Raw genomic sequence first — 22,495 nt, forward strand, 5'->3', positions numbered from 1 at the left:
ACTTTTTTGTGTAGATTTTTTAAAATATTTATTTTTTAGTTGTAGTTGGACACAATGCCTTTATTTTTATGTGGTGCTGAGGATAGAACCCAGGCCCTTGCACTCTAGGCGAGCACTCTACCCCTGAGCCACAATCCCAGCCCTGTAGATTTTTTTTTGAGACAGGATCTTACTATATTCCTCAGGATGGTCTCCAACTCCTGAGCTCAAGTGATCCTCCTGCCTCACACCCTGTCAAGTTGCTGGAACTACAGGTGTGAACCATTGTGCCCAGCTGGTTTATGTCTTTAATAAAATTTCAGTTGTGTTTTGATAGATTCTGTGCCTTCTTTCCTAGATATTGTACTTTTGGTTGCTGTTGTGAATAGGATATATGTATTTTTTTCTTGGCTTTTGATAATTTCCATCTCTATCCCAATTAGACATTCCCTAGACAAAGGAAAACTATTAATTTGTTATTTTCATCCAGCTACTACATTCTCTTGTTAATTCTAGTAGCTTATCTTTTGGTACTCCTTTGCAGTTGTTTTTCCACAGCAGATACTTGCTGCTGGCCAATACTGCCCAGAGGGGCCTTCAAAGAACCAGACACTAGATTTCTATGAGTATACATCCACCAATGACAACACAATGTGGTGGTTCCTGGTCTCTTAGATCACATATACTTCACTTCAAAGAGTCTTTTTAAATTTTTTTTTTAAATATTTTTTTTCTAGTTGTAGATGGAGACAATATTTATTTATTTTTATGTGGTGCTGAGGATGGAACCAAGTACCTCACATGTGCAAGGCAGGCACTCTAGCACTGAGCTGCAGCCCCAGCCCTCAAAGAGTCTTTTATACACACTTCAGTTCACAGCTGTAATCATACCAATTAAGTTCCCAACTGGTCTCTTGCATCAGGAGATAGCCCAAGCACATACTTACTCTCTTATTACTCTTCCTTCTTGAAAGACAGATGTACTCACAGATGGTTTCTCTGACCACACTACCTATAAGTTTGTCTCAGTCACTATCACATTATCCAGTTTTACTTTCTTCAGAGCACCAAGCATACTGGTAGGTATATTACTCATCAATTTATTTTTCATTCTCCAAAGAGATTATATACTAGATTGTAATTGCCTTATTTACCTTTTTATATCCAGTACCTAGAATTCGAACACCAATAGGGTTTTTTTCGAACAAATAATTGTTAAGTTTTCTGGAAAATAATCTACATCATGCTTAAGTAATTTTGTGTGTGTGTGTGTGTGTGTGTGTGTGTGTGTGTGTGTGATGCTGGGGATTGAACCCAGGGCCTTGTGCATGAGAGGCAAGCGTTCTTCAACTGAGCTACATCCCCAGCCCTGATCTTTTTTTATTTATTTATATGCAGTGCTGAGAATAGAACCCAGTGCCTCACACATGCAAGGCAAGTGCTCTACCACGGAGCTACAACTCCAACCCCTAAATATTTTTTTTTCTTATTCCAACATTTCTTAGTGTTATCAAGAAGGTTGCTATAGCTGGGTGCAATGGCATTTGCCTGCAATCCCAGAAACTGGGAAAGCTGAGGCAGGAAAAGGACAAATTCAAGGCCAGCCTGGGCAACATATGGGGACTGTCTCAAAAAATAATAAAAATGATCTAGGGATGTAGCTTAGTGGTAGAGCACCCCTGGGTTCAAACTCCAGCACCAGAAAAAAATAGCTATTATGAATTTTTTTTTTCTGCTTAAGGGACAGATAAAAGTGATTAGAGTTACCGAAGTTTGTTATTTTTAAAATGTTGAAATCATTGAGAGAAGAACTATTGAGGTAGAGATTGAAATGTATCCTATCTCAACGTTCACAACTTGCATTTTAGGATCTTTTCCCCATTTTTTTTGTGAAGGCTTATTTAACTAAATATCAATGGTAGCAGACACATTTACCACTTCTTTCAAAACTGACTTCCTGGGAAACGAAAGAGTGCCAGTTACCCAGAAGGAACCTCGAGGAAGCTTTCAGCCTGTTCACTATCTTGTTTTAGAGAGCAGACATATCGCCGGTTTGACGTTAGTGCTTTGCTTCTGCTAGTTTTCAAAAACTCTACTCCCCCTTTTTACTGCCTTCAGTTTATCAATCTAGCCACAGGTCTGGTGAAACTCAGGCTCATGGCCAGACTATCTGAGGCATTAAAAATTACCAAGAGAAGCATTTTCAGGGGTTCACTGTGGAGCGGTGGGAATATTAGTTCATGGTTGGATAAGTTTTGTTTACATTTGCGGTCCTAACGCCCCTACCTTGCGGTTTAACTTTTGCCCCCAAACCTCCAAGACCGCTCAGACCCTTTAAGGCGCCCAGCGACCCCCGCGCCCGGTCCAGACAGGCACCGGGAAACCGGAAGCTCCCGCCCCCGGACGTCTGGCCCTCCAGCAAGCGGGCCCCTCCCGGCGGCGCGCTCGCCCGGTGCATTGTGGGCACTGTAGTTCGTTTGGAACCCGCTAGCTACACGTCCCGCGACGCTGCTGGTACTCAACTCCTTGCGGGCAGTGCCCCTCCCGGTCCTCAGCCGGGATTCCCGGGCCGGGACGCGGCGATCCGGCGGGTCAGCTGTTTTTCCCCAGGCACAGAGGCGGAAGCTGGAGGGACGTGGGGTGGAGCTTCGCGAGCGGGGTGAACGCCCGTTCTACGTGCTCGTTCGCTTCGCGACCGCTGCGCGCGAGCCCCGTGTCCCCGCGGCGGGCGGCAGCGGCGGCGTCTGTGGAACGCGGAGTGGGCGGAGGGAGCCCGCGGCGGCTGCGGCTACAGCGAAATGGCGGAGACCGTGGCGGACACCCGGCGGCTGATCACCAAGCCGCAGAACCTGAATGACGCCTACGGGCCGCCCAGCAACTTCCTCGAGATCGATGTGAGCAACCCGCAGACCGTGGGGGTCGGCCGGGGCCGCTTTACCACCTACGAAATCAGGGTCAAGGTGAGACCATCATTCCGCTCAGCCGGGAGACCCCTCACACTCGCTCTGGTCGCCCCCTCTGGATCAGGAGCGGATCCCCTGGGCTGGCCACTGCCGCCCAGGCCAGGACCCCAGGGAGACGCAGTGGTAGCCTTGCGTGTGGGCTGGGGTCGTAAGCCCGGGCCCCGGTTGTATAGGTTGTAGGGGCTGCGGCACTCGAGAAGGTGCTCGAAGAAGAGGGAGTGGGTTGAGCTCTGCTTGCCCCTCTAGCAGCTGATCTGGGAGTGACATTTGAGTTGGAAAGGGGTAGATCTTTCCAGAACACAGTCCTTCACTGGGAAGGGAGTTAGGTGTGACTAAGAAAGGGGTTTGCGTAAAGTTGAAGCGTTTCCTTTCGTTTTCCTGGAGACTTCCCAGAGATGACCAAGTCAAGCTGGTTGTTCCAGGGCCTCCTCAAGCCCAACCATAATAACCTAGCTTGCACACTACTAGGAGAACTTGATGATACTTCACAAAAACCTGACAAATTTTTAATAGGACTGAGCCACGCGTGAACAGTGATGGGAAATGGTTGACCTTAGCATTCTTGGCTGTCAATCCTGCTAAAGGCTGAGGTGTGAGAAATGTCGCCTACCTCATGTTCAAAGCACAACTGCTTTAAGAAAAGCCTGTTCATTTTGGCATCTTGCTCTCTTAATTTCAAGATTTGCACTTAACTGAATGAAGGAATCAATTGAAGTAGAAACACACACTTATAATTTCATAACTAGTACTTGTTGGGAAAAGTAATTCAGATGATTTGAAAGATGCTAATTGAGAATAACGCTTCAATTTTACTCTGGTTCAGGATTAAAGATATTGCCCATGTGTAGAAGTGTTTAAAAATTAATTACATTACACTAATTCAGCTGTTAAAGACAACAACAAATTATTTAACATTAAGCATAAAATGATTGTGGCTTTAGATTAACCAAAATTTAGACAACAAATTATTTAAATTTAAGTGGAGTAATTTCTTATTAACATCTGCAACTTATTGTGTGTTAAAAATACAACATAAAATTTATCATCCTAACCATTTTTAAGTACCCTGTTCTTTAGTGTTGAGATATTCACATTGTGAAACTTAGGCTCTTTTAAAAAATGATTATTATGATGTTAGTGTTGAAAAAAAGTTTATCATCAAACTTTAGCAAAAAGATATGAATGTTACAAACCCTCCTTATCTCTTTGTGAATGTAAAATGTGAACCATAAGCTGTCTTGTTAAGGGAAACTGAAAAATTCGAGCTCCAGTATACCCAGAGAAATAGTTGAAAATAAACCCAATGAAAAAGTGAGTATTTTTTTAACTTTAGAAATAATTTTGTATTGTTTTTATAACATGGCAGATGGTTCTCTAAAAAGAACTTCCTCTTTTGCCTTTATTCACTAGCACATTTTCCTTTTTTTCTTGAGCTAAAACAAAACTTGGTATTCCTGTTTCTAAACTTCATAGCTAATACTTCCTGTCACACAATTGAGTTGGAATCTCCTGCCTACACTTCCTTCAAGTAATAACTTTGTGTTTATCTTGGTAAGTGCATTATTAAATAGATTCCAGTATGATAATTTAATCCCCTCTCTCTTTTTTTAGTACCTGGGATTGAAGCCAGGGGTACTTAACCACTGAGCCACATTTCCAGCCCTTTTTATTTAGAGACAGGGACTTGCCAAGTTGCTTAGGCTGGCTCTATATTTTGGCAACCCTCCTGCCTCAGCCTCCTGATTTGCTGGGATCACAGGCATGCACCACCAGGACCAGCATACCTCTTTTTAAATACATCTGATATCTTATTACCAAATAGTTGATATGACAAATATAAATCGTTTATAAGTGCCATTCTTATGGTTTAGAAAACAATTCTGAGACTCACCTAGTGAGTTAGAGAATTAACAAGTTATACACTTACTCTGGTATTTTATTTTTATATAAACTAGTTTGCCTGATAATGACTGTTATAGTCATAAATACACGCGCCCCCCAAAAAAACATAATTGAGTTTTTAATGCTTATGAAATGTGAGTTTTTCTTAGTATGTAATATGTTAACTTAAAACTGAGGGCACCATATAGTAAGACATGAGGCCTTACTTAAGCAGCATGTGATTTTTGAGAGTAATTATAGTCTTGTATTAAGGTAGAATGGCCATGAGTTGAACAGGTTAATCATTTTGTAATTTTATTTGTTGTTGCTTTTTTAAAAAAATATTGCTCTTTTCCCTAGTTCCTACTGCCTGCCTTTTGCTATTGAATTTGCCACGTGGAAAACCATTTTATTCTTCAGAGTTTGGGCCCTTGAGCTATCTTACAGTTACTCTGTAATTCTGGTCTTGAGAAAAATGTTCAATTTTACAGGATCTGATTGAAATTACTCTAATTCACAGGGTAATTTTATCTGGATGGTGGCACTTTAGAATGCAAGTTTCCCAATCTCCATTTATCTTTTTTGGTTTGAGAATAGTGTTTAAGACTATTAGGATCACTTGATTAGTATCTCTGGGCTTTCGAAAATAATTGGCACTGTGTTAATGTTTTTTTAAATTGTTCTAATGGGTAGGTACAGCAGAGCACACCATAAATGATTAAAGGTTTAGGAAAGCTCAGGGTCTAGAATTATTTTGGCATATTAAAGAGAAGGCTGAAAGAGAGATATAGTCACTGTTTATGAAGTTTGTGCTATAATTTTAATTTTCTGGGGATTTTAAATTAAGATGTACTGTTGTATCTGGAGAAAACAATTTCAAGCAGGAGTGGAGGTAAAAGTCCTTCTTGAGCTTTGAGATATCTTGAATTCAGAGAATAGATTTCTCACTGACTAGCAGGGCAAAGTACAGAATTCAAGCTCCACTTCCCCTTCTATGAAATAGATTTGATAATAATAGTACCTGCCTCATAGGACTAAATGAAATAATAAACATAAAACCCTTTATAGCACGGTGACTAGCACATAGTACCCATTCAAAGGCTAGCTCTTTGTAAATATTAATATATTTTGAACTTAAGGCCAGTGATCCATTTATATTTTCTGTGTGTTAATATTCAGTTCAGTTACTAAAATTTTCTTTCCATGAAACGTACTTGGAGCCAGGTGTGGTGGTGCACTCCTGTAATCCCAGCTACTCCAGATGCTGAGACAGAAGGATCTCGAAAGTTCAACACCAGCCTAGATAACATAACAAGACCCTGTCTCAATATAGAAAATAGCTGAGGTTGTAGCTGAACAGCAGAGTGCTTGCAAAGCATGTGCAAGGCCCAGGGTACAATTCCCAGCACTCACGCCCATGCACACACACCATAAAAAAAGAAGAAGAAGAAGAAACCTAGTTGGTATGGAAGTATACCTTTCTTTTTTTCTTTTTTTTTTTTTTTTGGTACCAGGGATTGAATCCAGGGTTACTTAATTGCTGACCCACGTCCCCAGCCCTCTTTATTTTTTATTTTGAGACACTAAGTTGTTTAGGGCCACTTTAAGTTCTTTAGGGCCTCACTAAGTTGCTGAGGCTGGCTTTGAACTTGCTATCCTCCTGCCTCAGCCTCCTAAATTGCTGGGATTACAGGCGAGTGCCACCAGGCCTGCCTGGAAGTCTGTCTTTCTTGAGGTAAATGTATAAAAAGAAGCCATCTTGTTTACTAATTAAACAAATAGTTTTTTCAAGTTGAGCTTCAGGCCAGACGTGGTGGTACACACATGTGATCCCATTGACTTGGGAGGCTGAAGCAGGAGAATGAAAATTCAAGACCAGCCTGGGCAACTTAGTGAGGCCCTGCTTGAGAATAAAAAGGGCTGGGCATGTAGCTCAGTGGCAGAGCACCAGGGGTTCAATTCTCAGCACTATATAAACAAAGTATGTTGACCTGTATTAAAGTGTAAGACTAAATAGTAAAAATGAATAAAAAAATTTTTTTTAAGAGTGAGAGTGAGAATTTTTTTTTTAATATTTATTTTTTGGTTTTCGGCGGACACAACATCTTTGTTTGTATGTGGTGCTGAGGATCGAACCTGGGCCGCACGCTTGCCAGGCGAGCACGCTACCGCTTGAGCCACATCCCCAGCCCGAATAAAAATTTTCATAGGGAAGATTCTGTTCTAACCCAAGACATTCCTTAAAGAAATAGGGTGGGTATTGGCAATTAAAAAGTAGCCTTGGGCTAGGGATATAGCTCTTTTGGTAGAGTGCTTGTCTCCTTGCATAAGGCCCTGGCTTTGCTCCCCAGCACCACCAAAAAAAAAGTAGCCTGTTCTTTTATTTATTCATTCACTCATTCATTTTCCTAGTACTAGGGATTGAACCCAGTGGTCCTCTTTCACTGAGCTATAGCCCCATTTTGAGAAAGAGTCTTACTAAATTGCCGAGGCTGGTCTTAAACTTGTGATCCTCCTGCCTCGGCCTCTCAAGGATCTGGGATTACAGGCATATGCCATTATGCCCACCTAGCCTCTTATTTTAAGTTATTAAGGGTTCTGTTCTATACTATTCAGTTTAACAGAAAGGAACCAAGGCACAAAAGGTTGTCTTACCTAGAGTAACTTACCTAGTTAGTGCGAAAGCCAGGATTAAATTGAAGTATTCTGGTTTTGGTTCAGAAGTGGTCCATAGCTACTGTTTATTTAACTAAAAATCAAATATTTTTAAAGCATTTGTATTAAAGCATTTGTATCTACAGCCTTATGTTGAGGCACTTTCAACTGTCTGAAACTTTTTGAAAGCAATATCAATGTTGGCACCCTGAGACTTAGGAGTTGACATCACAGGTTAAGGTGCACCCAGGAAAAATTGCTAAAGAAGAGCTTACCTATTAAATTTGTGCTCTTATGAGTGTGTTAACAGTTTGCTAGTGATGCTTATAATAAAAGGTGAGCTTTTTTTTTCTGCGTAAAGCCAAGTGGAAGTGTCTTATCATTTGAGTACCTGTTATGTGCAAGGCACTGTACATTTACATTCTTTTGCACATTCTCTCTCTCTATATATAATTCAGTCTTTGAGGTAACCAAGCAGAGTAGATAGATCCCTATTTTGCAGATGTAGAAGCTGAGGTCTCGTTCATAGTGATCCTTAACTCTTGTCTCCCTAATACAGAATCAAACCCAGAGCACTACCACTGAGCTACATTTCACAGTACCACGCCCCCCTGCGTGCGCGCCCACACACCCACACCACACCCCGGTTCTTTTTGACATGATCTTGCTGAGTTGTCATTGCTGGCCTCAAACTTGGGATTCTCCTGGCTCTACCTCCTGAGGCAGCTGGAATATAGGGGTGCACTACTGCCCTGGCCTCCCTCCCTCATTCTTACTTTCTGTTCTGGTCCTGAACTATTTTATTTATCAACTAAGCTGAATTGGTTATGTCCAGGTCTTGTATACACTTCCTCCTTTGTTCCTTTAATAACCTCATCTAACTACTACTACTTTTTTTTTTAAAGCACTCAGTTTTAATGTCCTCTTTTTAGAGATTTTGCTGATCCTTTCATTCTAAATTGAATTTGCTTCCTGTATGCCTTCATAGCCCTATTAGGATTGAGGTGCTTGTCTGTGTCTTCCTGTAGTTCCTGTATCTTCCATTAAAAGCTCCCAGATGACAAGGGATGTCATAATTATCCTTACTCAACACCTGATACTGTGCTTGGCATATAGTGGACACCTATAAATAAATAAAGTTTAGGAAATTTAACTAGTCCAAGGTTACAGCTAGTAATGGCAAAACTGGGATTTAAATCTAAGTTTTCTGACCTTTAGAGCCCATATGTTTTTGTCCACCCTCACTGAACATTCAGATCACTTGGGGAGATTTTGAAACTGTTAAGATTCTTTTAGCCAGGCATGATAGCACATGCCTGTAATCCCAGTGACTTGGGAGGCTGGGACAGGAGGATTGCAGGCATACACAATTTAGCAAGACCCTGTCTCAAAACATAAAGCCGGGTGTGGTAGTGCACATCTATAATCCCATCTATAATCCTTGGGAAGCTGAGGCAGGAGGATTGAAGGTTCAAAGCCAGTCTTAGCAACAGGGAGGAACTAAGTGACTGAGACCTTGTTGCTAAATAAAATACAAATAGGGCTGGGGATGTGGCTCAGTGGTTGAGTGCCCCTGAGCTCAATCCCTGGTACCATAAAAAAGTAAAGAAATAAAAATAAAAGAAATTATTAAAAAGTAAATAAATAAAACATTTAAGAAGGGCTAGGAATGTGGCTCAGTGGTTAAGTGCCCCAGGGTTCAATCCTGCTACAGGGGTGGGTGAGGTAGCTCTTTTAATTGGATAAGATGACTTTTAGATAGTAGGAGTTTACAAAGTACTTGAGCAAGGGCACTTTACTATAGTTAGAATATCTCCTGGTATGCACCATGCTCTCTGTCTCACTGAGAAATATATGCAGTAGAGAAGCATGAGTAAAACATAAAAAGCCACAATTATTGGTAGCCTTGATAGGGTTAAAGAAAAAAGCAGATTCTAAAATAATAATAATAATAAATACATGTTAAAAAAGCAGATCCTGACAGTAAAGAGGAAAATAATGAAGTTCGTCAAAGATGGAAAACTATTTTTGGAGAGGAAACAATTTAAATATTTAGCTGAAAGCACACTGACTTCTATAGTTTTAAGTTTTGGGGAAGAAGGAGAAGCATGGACTATACTCAGCTGAGCCAGATATTTTTGCTCTTCTTGCGACATCCATGTCTGTGTTCCTGTATAACCATAAAAGTAAACCAGAAGTCAAGGAAAGAAAAGAATAAATCAATCCACTTAAAAAGGAATCTTTTTATATTTTATGAATATTCCCACTTTATGCACTTTTGGAGGTGAATACCAGAGATTGAACTAAGGGGCACATGATCACTGAGCCACATCCCCAGCTGTTTTTTGTATTTTACTTAGAGACAAGGTCTCACTGAGTTGCACCTCACTTTTGTTGAGGCTGGTTTTGAACTTGGGATCCTCCTGCCTCAGTCTCCCAAGCCGCTTTGATTAGAGTTGCATGCCACTATGCCCGTCTGGGCTGTATACACTTTTAAAGGAGAAAGTGTAAAATGAGAATGTCTCAAAACGCTTAACTTTTAGCTATCCTGGTGATAATACAGGTTTTCCTGTACTGCACTATTATTAGACATGCTGCTTCCATATAAGCAGAGCCAACAATTTTTTAAACATCACATAAGAAAGATGGTGTCCAAGAAAATCTTGGAACTGCTGTTTATTGATTTGATTCCTGAAGTAAAACACTTAAAGCTTTGAGCCAAAATTCTATTTCTTTAAAGAAATATTTAACTTAGAACCTAGCAATCTGAACATGTTAGTAAAATGTGATATTTACTGTGGCTTGCCAGAAAAGGTCCTGTCAATTAGGATATTGGCTAAATGTGGTGTAGAATGCCTGTAATCCCAGCGACAGGAAGGCTGAGACAGGAGTATCACAAATTCAAAGCCAGCCTGAGCAATTTAGTGAGGCCCTATGAAACTCATTTAGGCCCTGTCTCAAAGTAAAAATTTTTTAAAAGGGGCTGAGAATGTGGTTTAGTGGTTAAAGTGTTCCTGGGTTCAATCCCCTGTGCCAAAAAATAAAAAAGTAAAGATTCAGTTTGGGTAAGTCTCACAGAGACCACAAATTAAAAAGAGTTTTCCCTCCCTGTGCCCCATGTGGAGAGGCCTCAGGCACAGTCCAGGGCTGGTACAGCTCGACTATGACTCCCTCAAAGTAACATCCACATTCTAGTCAGGGGAAGGACTTCTTCTTGCACTGGAAGGACACAACCCTAGGAGTTGTTATCATTGCTACTTTTGTTCCATTGTCATGTGTTAACTATAGAGGAAAGTTTAGGCTAGCTGGGCAATCGAAGAAGGGAAGAAAAGAAGTTGTTTCTTGTCACAATAACAAATCTTTGGGATTTGCTCTTTTAGGATATTAGCTACATTCATATTATCTATACTTTCCCTTTATTTATTTATTTATGTCGGTGCTGGGGATTGAACCCAGGGACCCTTAACCATTGAGCAACATCCCCACCCCTTTTTAAAATTTTTTATCTTGAGACTGGTCTCACTGACTTGCTTAGAGCCTTGCTAAATTGCTGAGGCTGGCTTTGAATTTGTGATACTCTTGTCTTAGCCTCCCAAATCATTGGGATTACAGGTCTTCGCCACTGGGCCTGGCTCTTTCCCTTTATTCTGATGCCTGCAATTACAGTATAGAGTAAGTTCATTGAATTTGGGAGAACTTGAATTGTCATAGTTTTGGTAATCTTAAATATGAATAAGTTTGATCCCTTCCCGAGAGTTAATTTTGATAAGAAAAAAGAGTTTGTGAAGACATAGCATATCTGATAGGAGCATTCAGTAGTATTTAACTTTGGCCCACAGGTACTAAAAAATAGAGAGTTAACTTTTTTGTCTTAAGTGTTTTAAACTATGTTGGGCTAGGTGTGGTGGTAGGTAGTCTCAACTACACTGTTAGCCGAAATTAGAGGATCACTTGAGCCTACTAGTTTGAGACTAGCCTCTTGTCTGCAGAAGAAGTAGTTTGCCATTTCCTGGTGCAGAGTTTATGTAGCACAGAAGTACAGTAGTAGCTAGGTATGGTAGTACACATCTGTAATTCCAGGTTCTAGGGAGATTGAGACAGGAGGATCTCAGTTTAGAGGCCAGCCTTAGCAATCTAACAAGACATTGTCTCAGAAATTAAAAAAAGGCCAGGTATGTAGCTCAGTGGGAGAGCACCCTGGATTCAATCTCCAGTGCTGAAAAAAAAAAAAAAATGAAACACGGTTATAATACTTATCCATGGTTTTATTCCTGTGGTTGTAGTTACCTGTAGTCAACAAGGGTACAGTACATTAAGATCTTGAAAGAGATTAAGATTTTATTACTTTTGGGCTGCGTCTGTAGCTCAGTGACAGAGCGCTTGCCTAACATGTGTGAGGCACAGGGTTTGATTCTCTGCACTATACAAAAATAAACAAATAAAATAAAGGCATTCTGCTTCTCTACATCTACAAAAAACTTTTTTTAAAAAAGATTATATTACTTTGATTACAGTGTATATTCACACAACTTTATTGTTATAATTTTTCTAGTTTATTGTTAGCTTTAATAATCTGTACTGAATTTTTATATTAAACTTTATTATAGGTATGCATGTGTAGGAAAACAAGATAGCATATATAAGGTTTGGTACTTTCTGCAGTTTCAGGAGTCCACTGGGATCTTAGAACATATACCACAAGGAAAAGAGGGTCTGCTGTATTGAAAATCAAACTACATTGGGAGAATCTAATATCAAAACTGTTGGACTATGAAAAATAAATCTTTCATCTTAGGAAGATAGTAGTAAATGAGGAAATAGTAGTTAATATAACCTAGTTTTTTATCTTACATATTAATTAAATATTAAAAGGATCTTGCCTGGGGGATGTGACTCATTAGTAGAATACTAGCTTGGCTTATAGAAGGCCCTGGGTTTGAGCCCCAGCACAGCAAAAAATAAAATATTAACAGGATCTTAATGCACAGGCCTGTTACTGGGTACTGAATGAAATATTTGATACCCGTTTTTCCTTTTAGAGACCCAGTTTTTATATAGACTTGCTGCTGTTATTCTTTATGTTGAGATCAGCTAAAAGGGTTTTCAGGGTTTTTTTTAATAAGATTTATGTTTTAGTTGTAGTTGGAAACAATACCTTTATTTTATTTATTTTTATGTGGTGCTGGGGATTGAACCTAGGGCCTCCCACGTGCTAGGCGAGCGCTCTACCGCTGAGCCATAACTCCAGCCCGGATTTTCAGTTTATAAAGCTAATTTTCTCACTCGAAGCCTTTTATAAACTTCTTTGAATGACCATGTAGAAAAAAATTGAAGTTTGTGGTAGTTTAGTGTGAGTCAGAAAACAAGTGGAAAAACTAAAGATGATGCCTGACAAAATTGATTGCAGTTAGTTTTAGCCAGGATCATTGTTTAAATATTTTCGAGCTCAGAATTAGTTTCTTATACCATATCACTATTTACTATGTGGTGTTCATACATGTTAACCTCCTACACAATATGGCAGTGTGCCATTAGTGATTTTTAATCATTAATATGATTATAAATTATACAAATATTTTAAATAATTACATCAGTATAGATTGCATATAGATTACCTAGAGCATTGCTATAGGTAATTTTAATGTCTGAATTATAGAAAGGGATTTAAGTTGAAAATTGAGAAGCTATGACATCAGCTATAAATGGAACAGTGTAATTAATTGGTAGAATTCTTAGTTTAGAAGGGCAGATGATATTGATATTAAGTTGGAATAAATTATAGAGCTTTTTGCTTAGACATCAAGATGACTTTTTAAATGTCGTACTTTTTTATACCTTTATTTTATTTATTTATATGTGGTGCTGAGGATCAAACCACATGCTAGGCAAGAGCTCTATCACTGAGCTACAGCCCCAAACCGTCAAGATATGATTTTTTTTTTAATAATCAAACACACTTTATTTATTTATTTTTTTAAAGAGAGAGAGAGAGAGAGAGAATTTGAATATTTATTTTTTAGTTTTTGGCGGACACAACGTCTTTGTTTGTATGTGATGTTGAGGATCGAACCCGGGCCGCTCGCATGCCAGGCGAGTGCGCTACCGCTTGAGCCACATCCCCCAGCCCAAGATATGATTTTTAACTGCAATGTTACTTGCCCAGTTTTTTTTTCCCTAACTAAATTTCTTTTCTTTTTTTTTTTTTTTAAGAGAGAGAGAGAGAATTTTTTTTTTTTTTTAATGTTTACTTTTTTAGTTTTTGGCAGATACAACATCTTTGTTTGTATGTGGTGCTGAGGATCGAACCTGGGCCGCATGCATGCCAGGCGAGTGCGCTACCGCTTGAGCCACATCCCCAGTCCGTAACTAAATTTCTTGTTAGGTTTGTTGACTTAAAATTTGAATAGCTCATGTGGGCCACTTGCTTTATTGAGCACTTGGAATACTAAGTTGAATAAAACTGACCGTTGCGTTTATTAAATTCATACCATTCTGAAATAGAACTACAAGATTTCTTTGATTATTGAAAAATCAAATAAACATTTAAGAACTGTTAAGTCTATGTCAGATACTATACTAGATGCCTAGTTGAGAGATGAATAAGACATGCTTTGCCCTTAGAAGCTTAGAACACTGGAGGTGGGAGAAAGGTAAATTCAATTCAGTTTGGTAATAATTGGTAAAAATATGCATAATGTGCTGTGGGAACCCAAATCTGCCCTCTGGGGCCAGGAATGTGAGAGCAGATGATGGGCCAGCAAAGAGAGCACCTTTTTGTCTTTTTTTGTCTTTTCTGTGCTTCATTGCCAGCATCTGATGTTGTCAATGACCTACCCAAGTCACACAAAAATAATTCTGCATTCTGACCAGTAAGGACCCCTTACTACTGTCTGACTCAAACATTTCTCTCTCTTTGTTTTACTTATAGGTTATATTTTGTTTAAAGCATCTCTTGAGTCTGCTGTGTTCAGACAGTATGGTAGGCACTTGCCCTTGTATTTCCTTTGATATATTATTATCTTCTTCTTCTTCTTCTTTTTTTTTTTTTTTTAGTTGTTTATGGACATAATACCTTTGTTTTGTTTTTATGTGGTGCTGAGGATCCAACCCAGTGCCTCACATGTGCAAGGGAGCACTCTCAGCACTGAGCTACAACCCCAGTTCATCCTTCCACTTCTTTGACACTCTAGTGGCTCTTAGTTCTAGTTAAAACCAATCATAGATAAACATCAGTTGCTAATTTTAAAAATTTTTTTTGGTGGTGCCAGGGATTGAACCCAGCACCTCACACATGGTAGACAAGCACATTCCACCACTGAACTGCTCTTCCTATCCCCAGTTACACATTCTTACCTTTCATTCTTATTTCTCTTTCAGCAAAATTATGCTTTATGATGTACTTAAGACAGTCTAGCAGCTCTTTCCCCAAATTTAATCCTAAAGATCTTCCCTTATTCCTCTTGCCAAAAGCTAATTCAAATATATGTATACAGCATAGCCTGGTGTTCCCTTTAAACAATGTTGTGTCAGTTATCAGTGCACAGCAAACTACCTTAAAACTTTTTTTTTTTTTTTAGAGAATTTTAATATTTATTTTTTAGTTTTCGGCGGACACAACATCTTTGTTTGTATGTGGTGCTGAGGATCGAACCCGGGCCGCACGCATGCCAGGCAAGCGCGCTACCATTTGAGCCACATCCCCAGCCCACTACCTTAAAACTTAATTGTCATAACAGTGACTTGTTTCCCACCATTATGGATATGTGAAAATGAGCACATGACCATATGAAACTATGATGTACTAATAAAAAGACATTTTTTAAAAAAAGAAAAAAAATACTATGAATTAAGCTGTGCATGGAGGCCCGTGTCTGTAATCCCAGCTCAAGGCTGAGGCAGGAGGACCACAAGGCTAACCTGGACAAGATCCTGACTCAAAAGAAAGAAAAGAAAAGGGCTGGGGATATAGCTCAATTGTAATACACCCTGAGTTCAATCTTCAGTATCACAGAAGACAAAAACAAAACACTATCAAAATTATATTCATGGGCGGGGAGAGTATCAAAGATTATGTGATTCTTTCACACTCAGTCTTTTAGTTTGCATACTATGAATTAAATCCAGGTCTTTGCTTGCTAAGCTACAGTCCCAATCCTTTTTTTAAAGATAGGATTTCACTGAATTGCCCAGGCTGGCCTAGAAATTCTGGGCTCAGGTGATACTACTAATTTGTCCTCTTGAATATCTTATATAGGCATGTACCACCATATCTGACTTGCTCAGTCAGCATTGTTAATCTCCACTTGGCGCCAAAGTAACCTTGTGGTAATTTCTTCTTTATTTTGGAAAAATAACCCTCAACTGCTCATTCCCTTCCTCTACTCTGTTGGTTTTCCTTCTATTTATTTTTTTAAATTTGTGCATTACAGTTATACATAAAAGTGGAAATCTTTGTAATATATTTATACATGCACATAACATAATTTGGTCAGTTTTATTCTACAGTTCCTTTCCTTTCCCATACCTCCTTCCACTCCGTGACTTTCTTCCTCTACTCCACTGTTCTCCCTTCTATTTTATGAGATTCCCCCTTTTTAAAAATTCCTCATTTCTCTCTAGCTTCCACATGTGAGAGAAAATATTTGACCCTTGACTTTTTCTAAGTCTGGCTTATTTTACTTAGCATGATGTTCTCCAGTTCCATCCATTTACAAGCATATATGACATAATTTCATTCTTTATGGCTAAGTAACACTCCTTAGTGTATATATATCACATTTTCTATATTTATTCATCTGTTGAGGGATACCTAGTTTGGTTCCATAACTTGGCTTTTGTGAATTATTCTGTTATAAATATTAGCATATACATATCACTGTAGTATGCTGATTTTAGTTCTTCTGAATAAATATCAAGGAGTAGGATATCTGGAATGGTAGGTCCATTCCTAGCAATTTTATTTATTTTTTTGTTTATTTATTTATTTATTTGTTGTTACCGGGGTTTGACCTTAGGGGCATTCAACCACTGATGCATATTCCCAGCCCTATTTTGTATTATGTTTAGAGACAGGGTCTCTGAGTTGCTTGGCACCTCACTGTTCCTGATGTTGGCTTTGAACTTTCGATCCTCCTGCTTCAGCCTCCCGAGCCACTGAGATTAGTCCCACCCACAATGCATGGGTATGCCTTTTCCCCCTACATCCTCACCAGCATTTGTTGTTATTTATAGTTCTGTTTTAAATATTTTGTTTAGTTGTCAATGGATCTTTTTTAATTTACTTATATGGGGTGGTAAAGATTGAACCCAGGGCCTTACACTTGCCAGGCAAGCTGTCTACCACTGAGCCACAGCCCCATCCTCCTGTTTTGTTTTTATTTGTTATTTGTGGGGTTTGTTTGTTTTGTTTGGGGTACTAGGGATTGAACCCAGGGGCTCCTCACCACTAACTAACTCCCTAGCCTTTTTATTTTTTATGTTGACACAGGGTCTTGCTAAATTGCTGAGCTTCACTAAGTTGCTGAAGCCAGCCTTTAACCTGGAATCTTCCTACCTCGACCTCCCAAGTACACCAGCTTTTATTTTTATTCTCAGTTGCCCTTTTACCTGGAGTGAGAGAAAATCTCAGTGCAGTTTTGATTTGCATTTTCTTGATTGCTAATGATGTTGAATTTTTTTTCATATATTTGTTGACCATTTGCTTTTTTGGAGAAATGTCTTTAGTTATTTGGCCATTGTGTTTTTTTGGCATTTTTTTGAGTACTTTATCTATTCCAGATATTAGATAGAATTTTTTATTATTGCTGTTGTGATCTGGTGCCCTCAAATGAGAAATGCTAATTTCTGAGACTAGGTAAGTGTAAATTTTTGAGTATTAGATGATGAGTACTTTTGGTTATTGGCTTAATTAAAATTTAACTTAGAAAATATTTCAGACTTTATTGTCAGGCCTTTGAACCATCATAATTTCAACAAGTTCAAGCAGTAATACCTTCCACACATTAGGAAAACAGTACTTTGACTTTTGCAACTTGTGATTCTCTCAAAGTCTAAAATACATTCAGGTATTTCAGACAGTAATTATATAGTCACAATATTTCTGAACATTAAGCAGTTATTTAAGATAAGCAAGAACCTGTTCTCAAAATATCCACATCCATTTGCATGGGATAGAATTTTAAAATTCAACTTGAAAAATTATGAAGTTAACAAAAATAAATGTATCAAATATATAAGGAGCCTAAAGCTTCTGTATAAAGTAAGTTCAAAAATGTCAAAGCTAGGGGCTGGAATTGTGTGGCTCAGTAGTACAGTGCTCGCCTAGCAAGTGTGAGGCCCTGGGTTAAATCCTCAGCACCACATAAAAATAAATAAATAAAGGTATTGTGTCCAACTACAATTAAAAATTAAATATTTTTTAAAAAATGTCAAAGCTAAGCTGGATGCCATGGCACATGCCTATAATCCCAGCAGTTCCGGAGGCTGAGGCAGGATGATGCCAATTTTAGGGCCAGACTCAGCAATTTAGTATGATCCTGTCTCAAAATTTAAAAAATGAAAACGGCTGGGGATGTGGCTCAGTGGTTAACCATCCCTGGGTTTAATCCCTAGTTTAAAAAAAAAAAAGAATGTCAAAGCTAAGGGAGCATTGTAGAATCACAATTATGTAGAATCTGATAAAACTAAGAAACACTTTATAGGTTTAAAAATGCCATCATTTATGAATAAAGGTAGTTCTTCAGTAGATCATTTAGAAAGAATATGTTCTTTGACTACCCTTCTCTAAAATTGCAGTAATACAGTAGCCATAAGCCACAGGTGGCTATTTAAATTGAAGTGTTAAACTTCCAGATATCCCTGTGTCCAGTTTCTTTGGAATTGATGTTGACTTATTTGATTTTACTTGTCAGAAGTTGATCAGAAGTGTTATAAGCCTCTTCTCTGAAATGCACAGGATTACTCATATATGAAGGGATCAGAGTAGAGAAGAGTTTGTTTGATGTAATTGTCTCAGTCCCACTGTGTTTCTAGTTACTGGTCATTCAGTCGGGTCCCTGTTACTCATTTGCCAAATTCCAGTTATGGACTGCCTTTACACACACTCCATTCTTAAAAAAAAAAAATAAAAAGATTAAAAAAAAAGATTAGAGCGTGGTCACGTATGCCTATAATCCCAGTGGCTCAAGAAGTTGAGACAGGAGGATCCAACATTCAAAGCCAATTTCAGCAATTTAGTGAGATCCTAGCTCAACAAAAAGTGCTGGTGATATAGCTCAGTGGTAAATTGCCGCTTTGTTAAATTCTCAGTACTCCCACCCCCCAAAAAAAGGAAAGAAAACGTTTTTTTCCTAGTATAATACAATGTTTTTATTGAGAAAATACATATCTAGCCTTTGATTGTATTAAGAATGCTTTTTTTTCTTCTCCTTTTTATCTTGAGTGAAATATGAGGAAGCAGGACAGTAATTCAGCGCCCTAAAGTAAATTTGGTTCTGTACCTGTTCAGTTAAGTAGAAGAGAAAGTGCTTCCTAAATTCTCTTACTTCCTCACATCCCATTCAAGGTAAAGAAAAAAGGTTTTCTTTGTCCAGCCAAAGGTTAGAGACTTTTTTTCTTTTTTTTAATCATTATTTTAAGGTGGACACAATATCTTTATTTTATTGTTATATGGTGCTGAGGATCCAACCCAGCGCCTCATGCATGCCAGGCGATCGCGCTACCACTTGAGCCACATCCCTAGCCCCTAGACTTATTTTCTTGATAGGAACATTTTGTCATTAGGAACAAACAAACAAAAACCTTTTAAAAACCCTGAGGGTGGTAGTATGTGCCTGTAATTTGAGCACTCAGGGAGAGTGAGGTGGGAGATGCTCTTGAGTCCAGGAGTTCAAGACCAGGCAGGGCGACATGGCAAAACCCTGTCTTCCAAAAAAGTAGTTATGTGGCATGTGAAGCATGCTGCTCGCCAGGGCTGGATAGGAACTCATGGGCACCCTCCCTTTCAGTGGTCTACAAGTTTAGATTCTCCCACTTAGCTTACATTTGAGGGGACCAAAGAGCCATTTGGGCCTGCTGGGCAGCTTTTGGGGTGCTGCTCTGGCTTTTTTGGGGACTATGGTGTTCACTACCTTCAAAGAGGTGTGATATGGAGTGGCCATAGTGCACAGGGGTTGTCTTTGACTCTGCCTCTGGGTCTTCAGTAGACTGCATTAAGAAATTGAATGCAAATTTATAAGCCATAGTTTACATGGATTGTAGTTTAATTAAAAGAACTGGAATGAGAATAAATAACATCTTTCAGAATGCATAGTATCTTGCCTCCTTTCTCTTTAGTTCCATCCAGGTTACATGTTAAAGTAGTGAAAGTGTCTAGTCCCAAACAGATTTCGCTTGTATGTGTTTTCATGTCTGTTAAGAGCTCCAGGCTCTTGCAAGATACTTTAGCTCAGAGACCTTGAAGTAATTTCCTGTTCTGTACCTATACTGCAAATGGAAGAGGAAGTACTTTTCAAATTCCCTTCTTGTCCTACTTCCTCAAAGTTCTTTATAAAGGTCTCAGAAAAATCCATCATATTAAAATATTGAAATCTTATGATTTAAGTCCTTGCTGTAGTTTGATTTTGAATAGTCCCCTAAAGGTGCATATATTAAAGGCTTGGTTCCTAAGGTGGTATTATTGAGAGTTGGGGCCTTGTTCTTAGGTCATTGGGAGCCTGCCTCTGAAGGGGATTGTAGTACCTTGGTGGCCTCTTCTTCTTTGCTTCCTAGCTCATGTGGTATGAAGTTGGCTTCACCATGTACTGCTACTATGATGTGCCATCCTCTCAAGAGACCCAAAGCAGTTGGCCACTCAGTTGTAGACTGGAAGGTCTGGAATCAGGACCCCGAACAACAACTTTCTTTTTATAATTTAATTGTCTTGGTTATTTCATTAGGACCAGGAAGCTGAGTAATAGTTTTTGTTTTGGCAAGCTTAAGATAACTCACCAGTGGATCTTTTTTTGTTTGTTTGTTTTCAGTACTGGGCATCAAACCCAGGTCCTCACGTTTGCTGTGCAAGCAGCCAACCATTGAAATATACTTCCAGACCTCTTTACTTTTCTTCTGAGATAGGGTCTTGATAAGATTATGGGCATGCATCTAGGTGTTTAGTATTAAGTCTTCTAAGGCAGGTATGCTAATTATGAATTCTTGCTGTCTTTGTTTATCTGGAAATGTCTTATTGCCTTATTTATTTTTGGACTGAGGATTGAACCCAGGGGTGCTCTACCACTGAGCCACATCCCCAGCCCTATTTTGTATTTTATTTAGAGACAGGGTCTCACTGAGTTGCTTAGGGCCTTGCTAAGTTGCTGAGCCTGACTTTGAACTTCTGATCCTCCTGCCTCAGCTTCCCGAGCTGCTGGGATTACAGATGTGCACCATTGTCCCCGGCTGTCTTATTTAATCTTTGTTTTAAAAGAATAGGTTTTCTGGATTTATTATTTATTTATGGGTATTTTTTTTATTTGCGATACTGGAGTTAAAATTGGTTGCTCTGATACTAAGCTACATACCCAGGCCCTCCCTCCCTGTTTGTTTACTTAAAAAAAAAAAAAATTTTTTTTTGGTACTGGGGATTGAATGCAGGGGTACTGTACCTCTGAGCTACATCCCCAGAACTTGTTATTTTATTTTTGAGACAAAGTCTTACTAAGTTGCTGAGACTGGCCTTGAACTTTTGGTCTCCTGTCTCACCTCCGAGTTGCTAAGATTACAGGTGTGTACCACTGCATCTGGCTAGTTTTCCTTGATTTACTAGTTTTCTGTTGCTACCTTTAAAATTACCAAGCATGCATGAGGCCCTGGGTTCAGTCCCCAGCACTAGAGGGGGACGAACACATAATTTAACATCTTAAAACACCACCAGATTTTATCCCACCAGTTTTTGTAAATCAGAAGCCTGAATATGGTTCAGCTTAGCCCCCCCCTTTTTTTTTAAGAGAGAGGAGAGAGAGAGAGAGAGAATTTTTTAATATTTATTTTTTAGTTATCGGCGGACACAACATCTTTGTTTGTACGTGGTGCTGAGAATCGAACCCGGGCCACACGCATGCCAGGCGAGCGCGCTACCACTTGAGCCACATCCCCAGCCCAAGTTTAGCCCTTTATTTAGGCTTTCTCAGGACCAAGAGATGGTCAAGGTTGCAGTTTATCTTATCTTCTTGGCTTACTTAGTTGTTGGCAGAATTAATTTCTTGCAGCTATAGAATGTATAGCAACTTTCCTCTTCATGGCTGGTGGGGAAAGCCTTTTGAGTTCAAGGGAGACTAAAACTTTTTTCCTAAAGTTTTCTTTTAAGGGAGTCACTCACAAAAATCTCTGTTTGATGAACTGTAAGTCGAACCTCACGGCCATTAATTACATCTGCAAAATGCCTTTGTCTCTGCCATATGGTGTAACCTAACCCTGGAAGTGGCATCCATCATATTTATAGGCCTCAGCCATAGCCAAGGGGATGTGTAGGAGGTTGGAATTTTGGGGACCATCACAAAAGTCTACCTACTATACCGAATATGAAATTCTTTGTTGTTTTTTTCTTGTTTCTTTTAACATTCTAAATAAGCCCCTGTTTTCTGGTTTCCATTGTTTCTGTTTAGAATTCAGCTGTTAATCTTATTGTGGTCCCTCGTATGTGATGAATCATTTTTCTCTTGCTAGGATTTTGCTTATCTATAACTTTCAACAATTTGTGTTTTTTTTTTTTTTTTTGGTTAGGTGTAGATCTCTTTATTTTTTTCCTACTTGGACTTCGTTGTGCTTCTTGGTTGTCTTGTTACTGTTTTGTACTGGGGAGTGAACCCAAGGGTGCTTTTCACTGAGCTACATCCTCAGTCCTTTTTATTTTTTGTTTTGTGACAGCATCTTACCAAGTTGCTGAGGGTCTCACTGAGTTGCCTAGGCTGTCCTGAACTTGTGATCTTCCTGCCTTAGCCTCCTGAGTTGCTGAGATTATAAGCATATGCCACTGCACCTGG

At 39.1% G+C, this 22,495-nt stretch overlaps 1 protein-coding gene across 1 annotated transcript in view; it reads left to right on the forward strand.

Moving 5' to 3' along the window:
* The first annotated feature begins 2,489 nt into the window (after positions 1–2,489).
* Snx3 (sorting nexin 3) overlaps positions 2,490–22,495 on the forward strand; it is a 47,650-nt gene continuing 27,644 nt past the window's right edge. Inside the window, exon 1 of the mRNA XM_076859876.1 lies at positions 2,490–2,939. Within this exon, the coding sequence (XP_076715991.1) occupies positions 2,778–2,939 (162 nt within the window). The 5' untranslated portion in view covers positions 2,490–2,777. The remainder of the gene's footprint in view (positions 2,940–22,495) is intronic.

The sequence above is a fragment of the Callospermophilus lateralis genome, chromosome 6 (genome assembly GCF_048772815.1).
Source record: "Callospermophilus lateralis isolate mCalLat2 chromosome 6, mCalLat2.hap1, whole genome shotgun sequence".
In the NCBI taxonomy this organism is placed as follows: Eukaryota; Metazoa; Chordata; class Mammalia; order Rodentia; family Sciuridae; genus Callospermophilus; species Callospermophilus lateralis.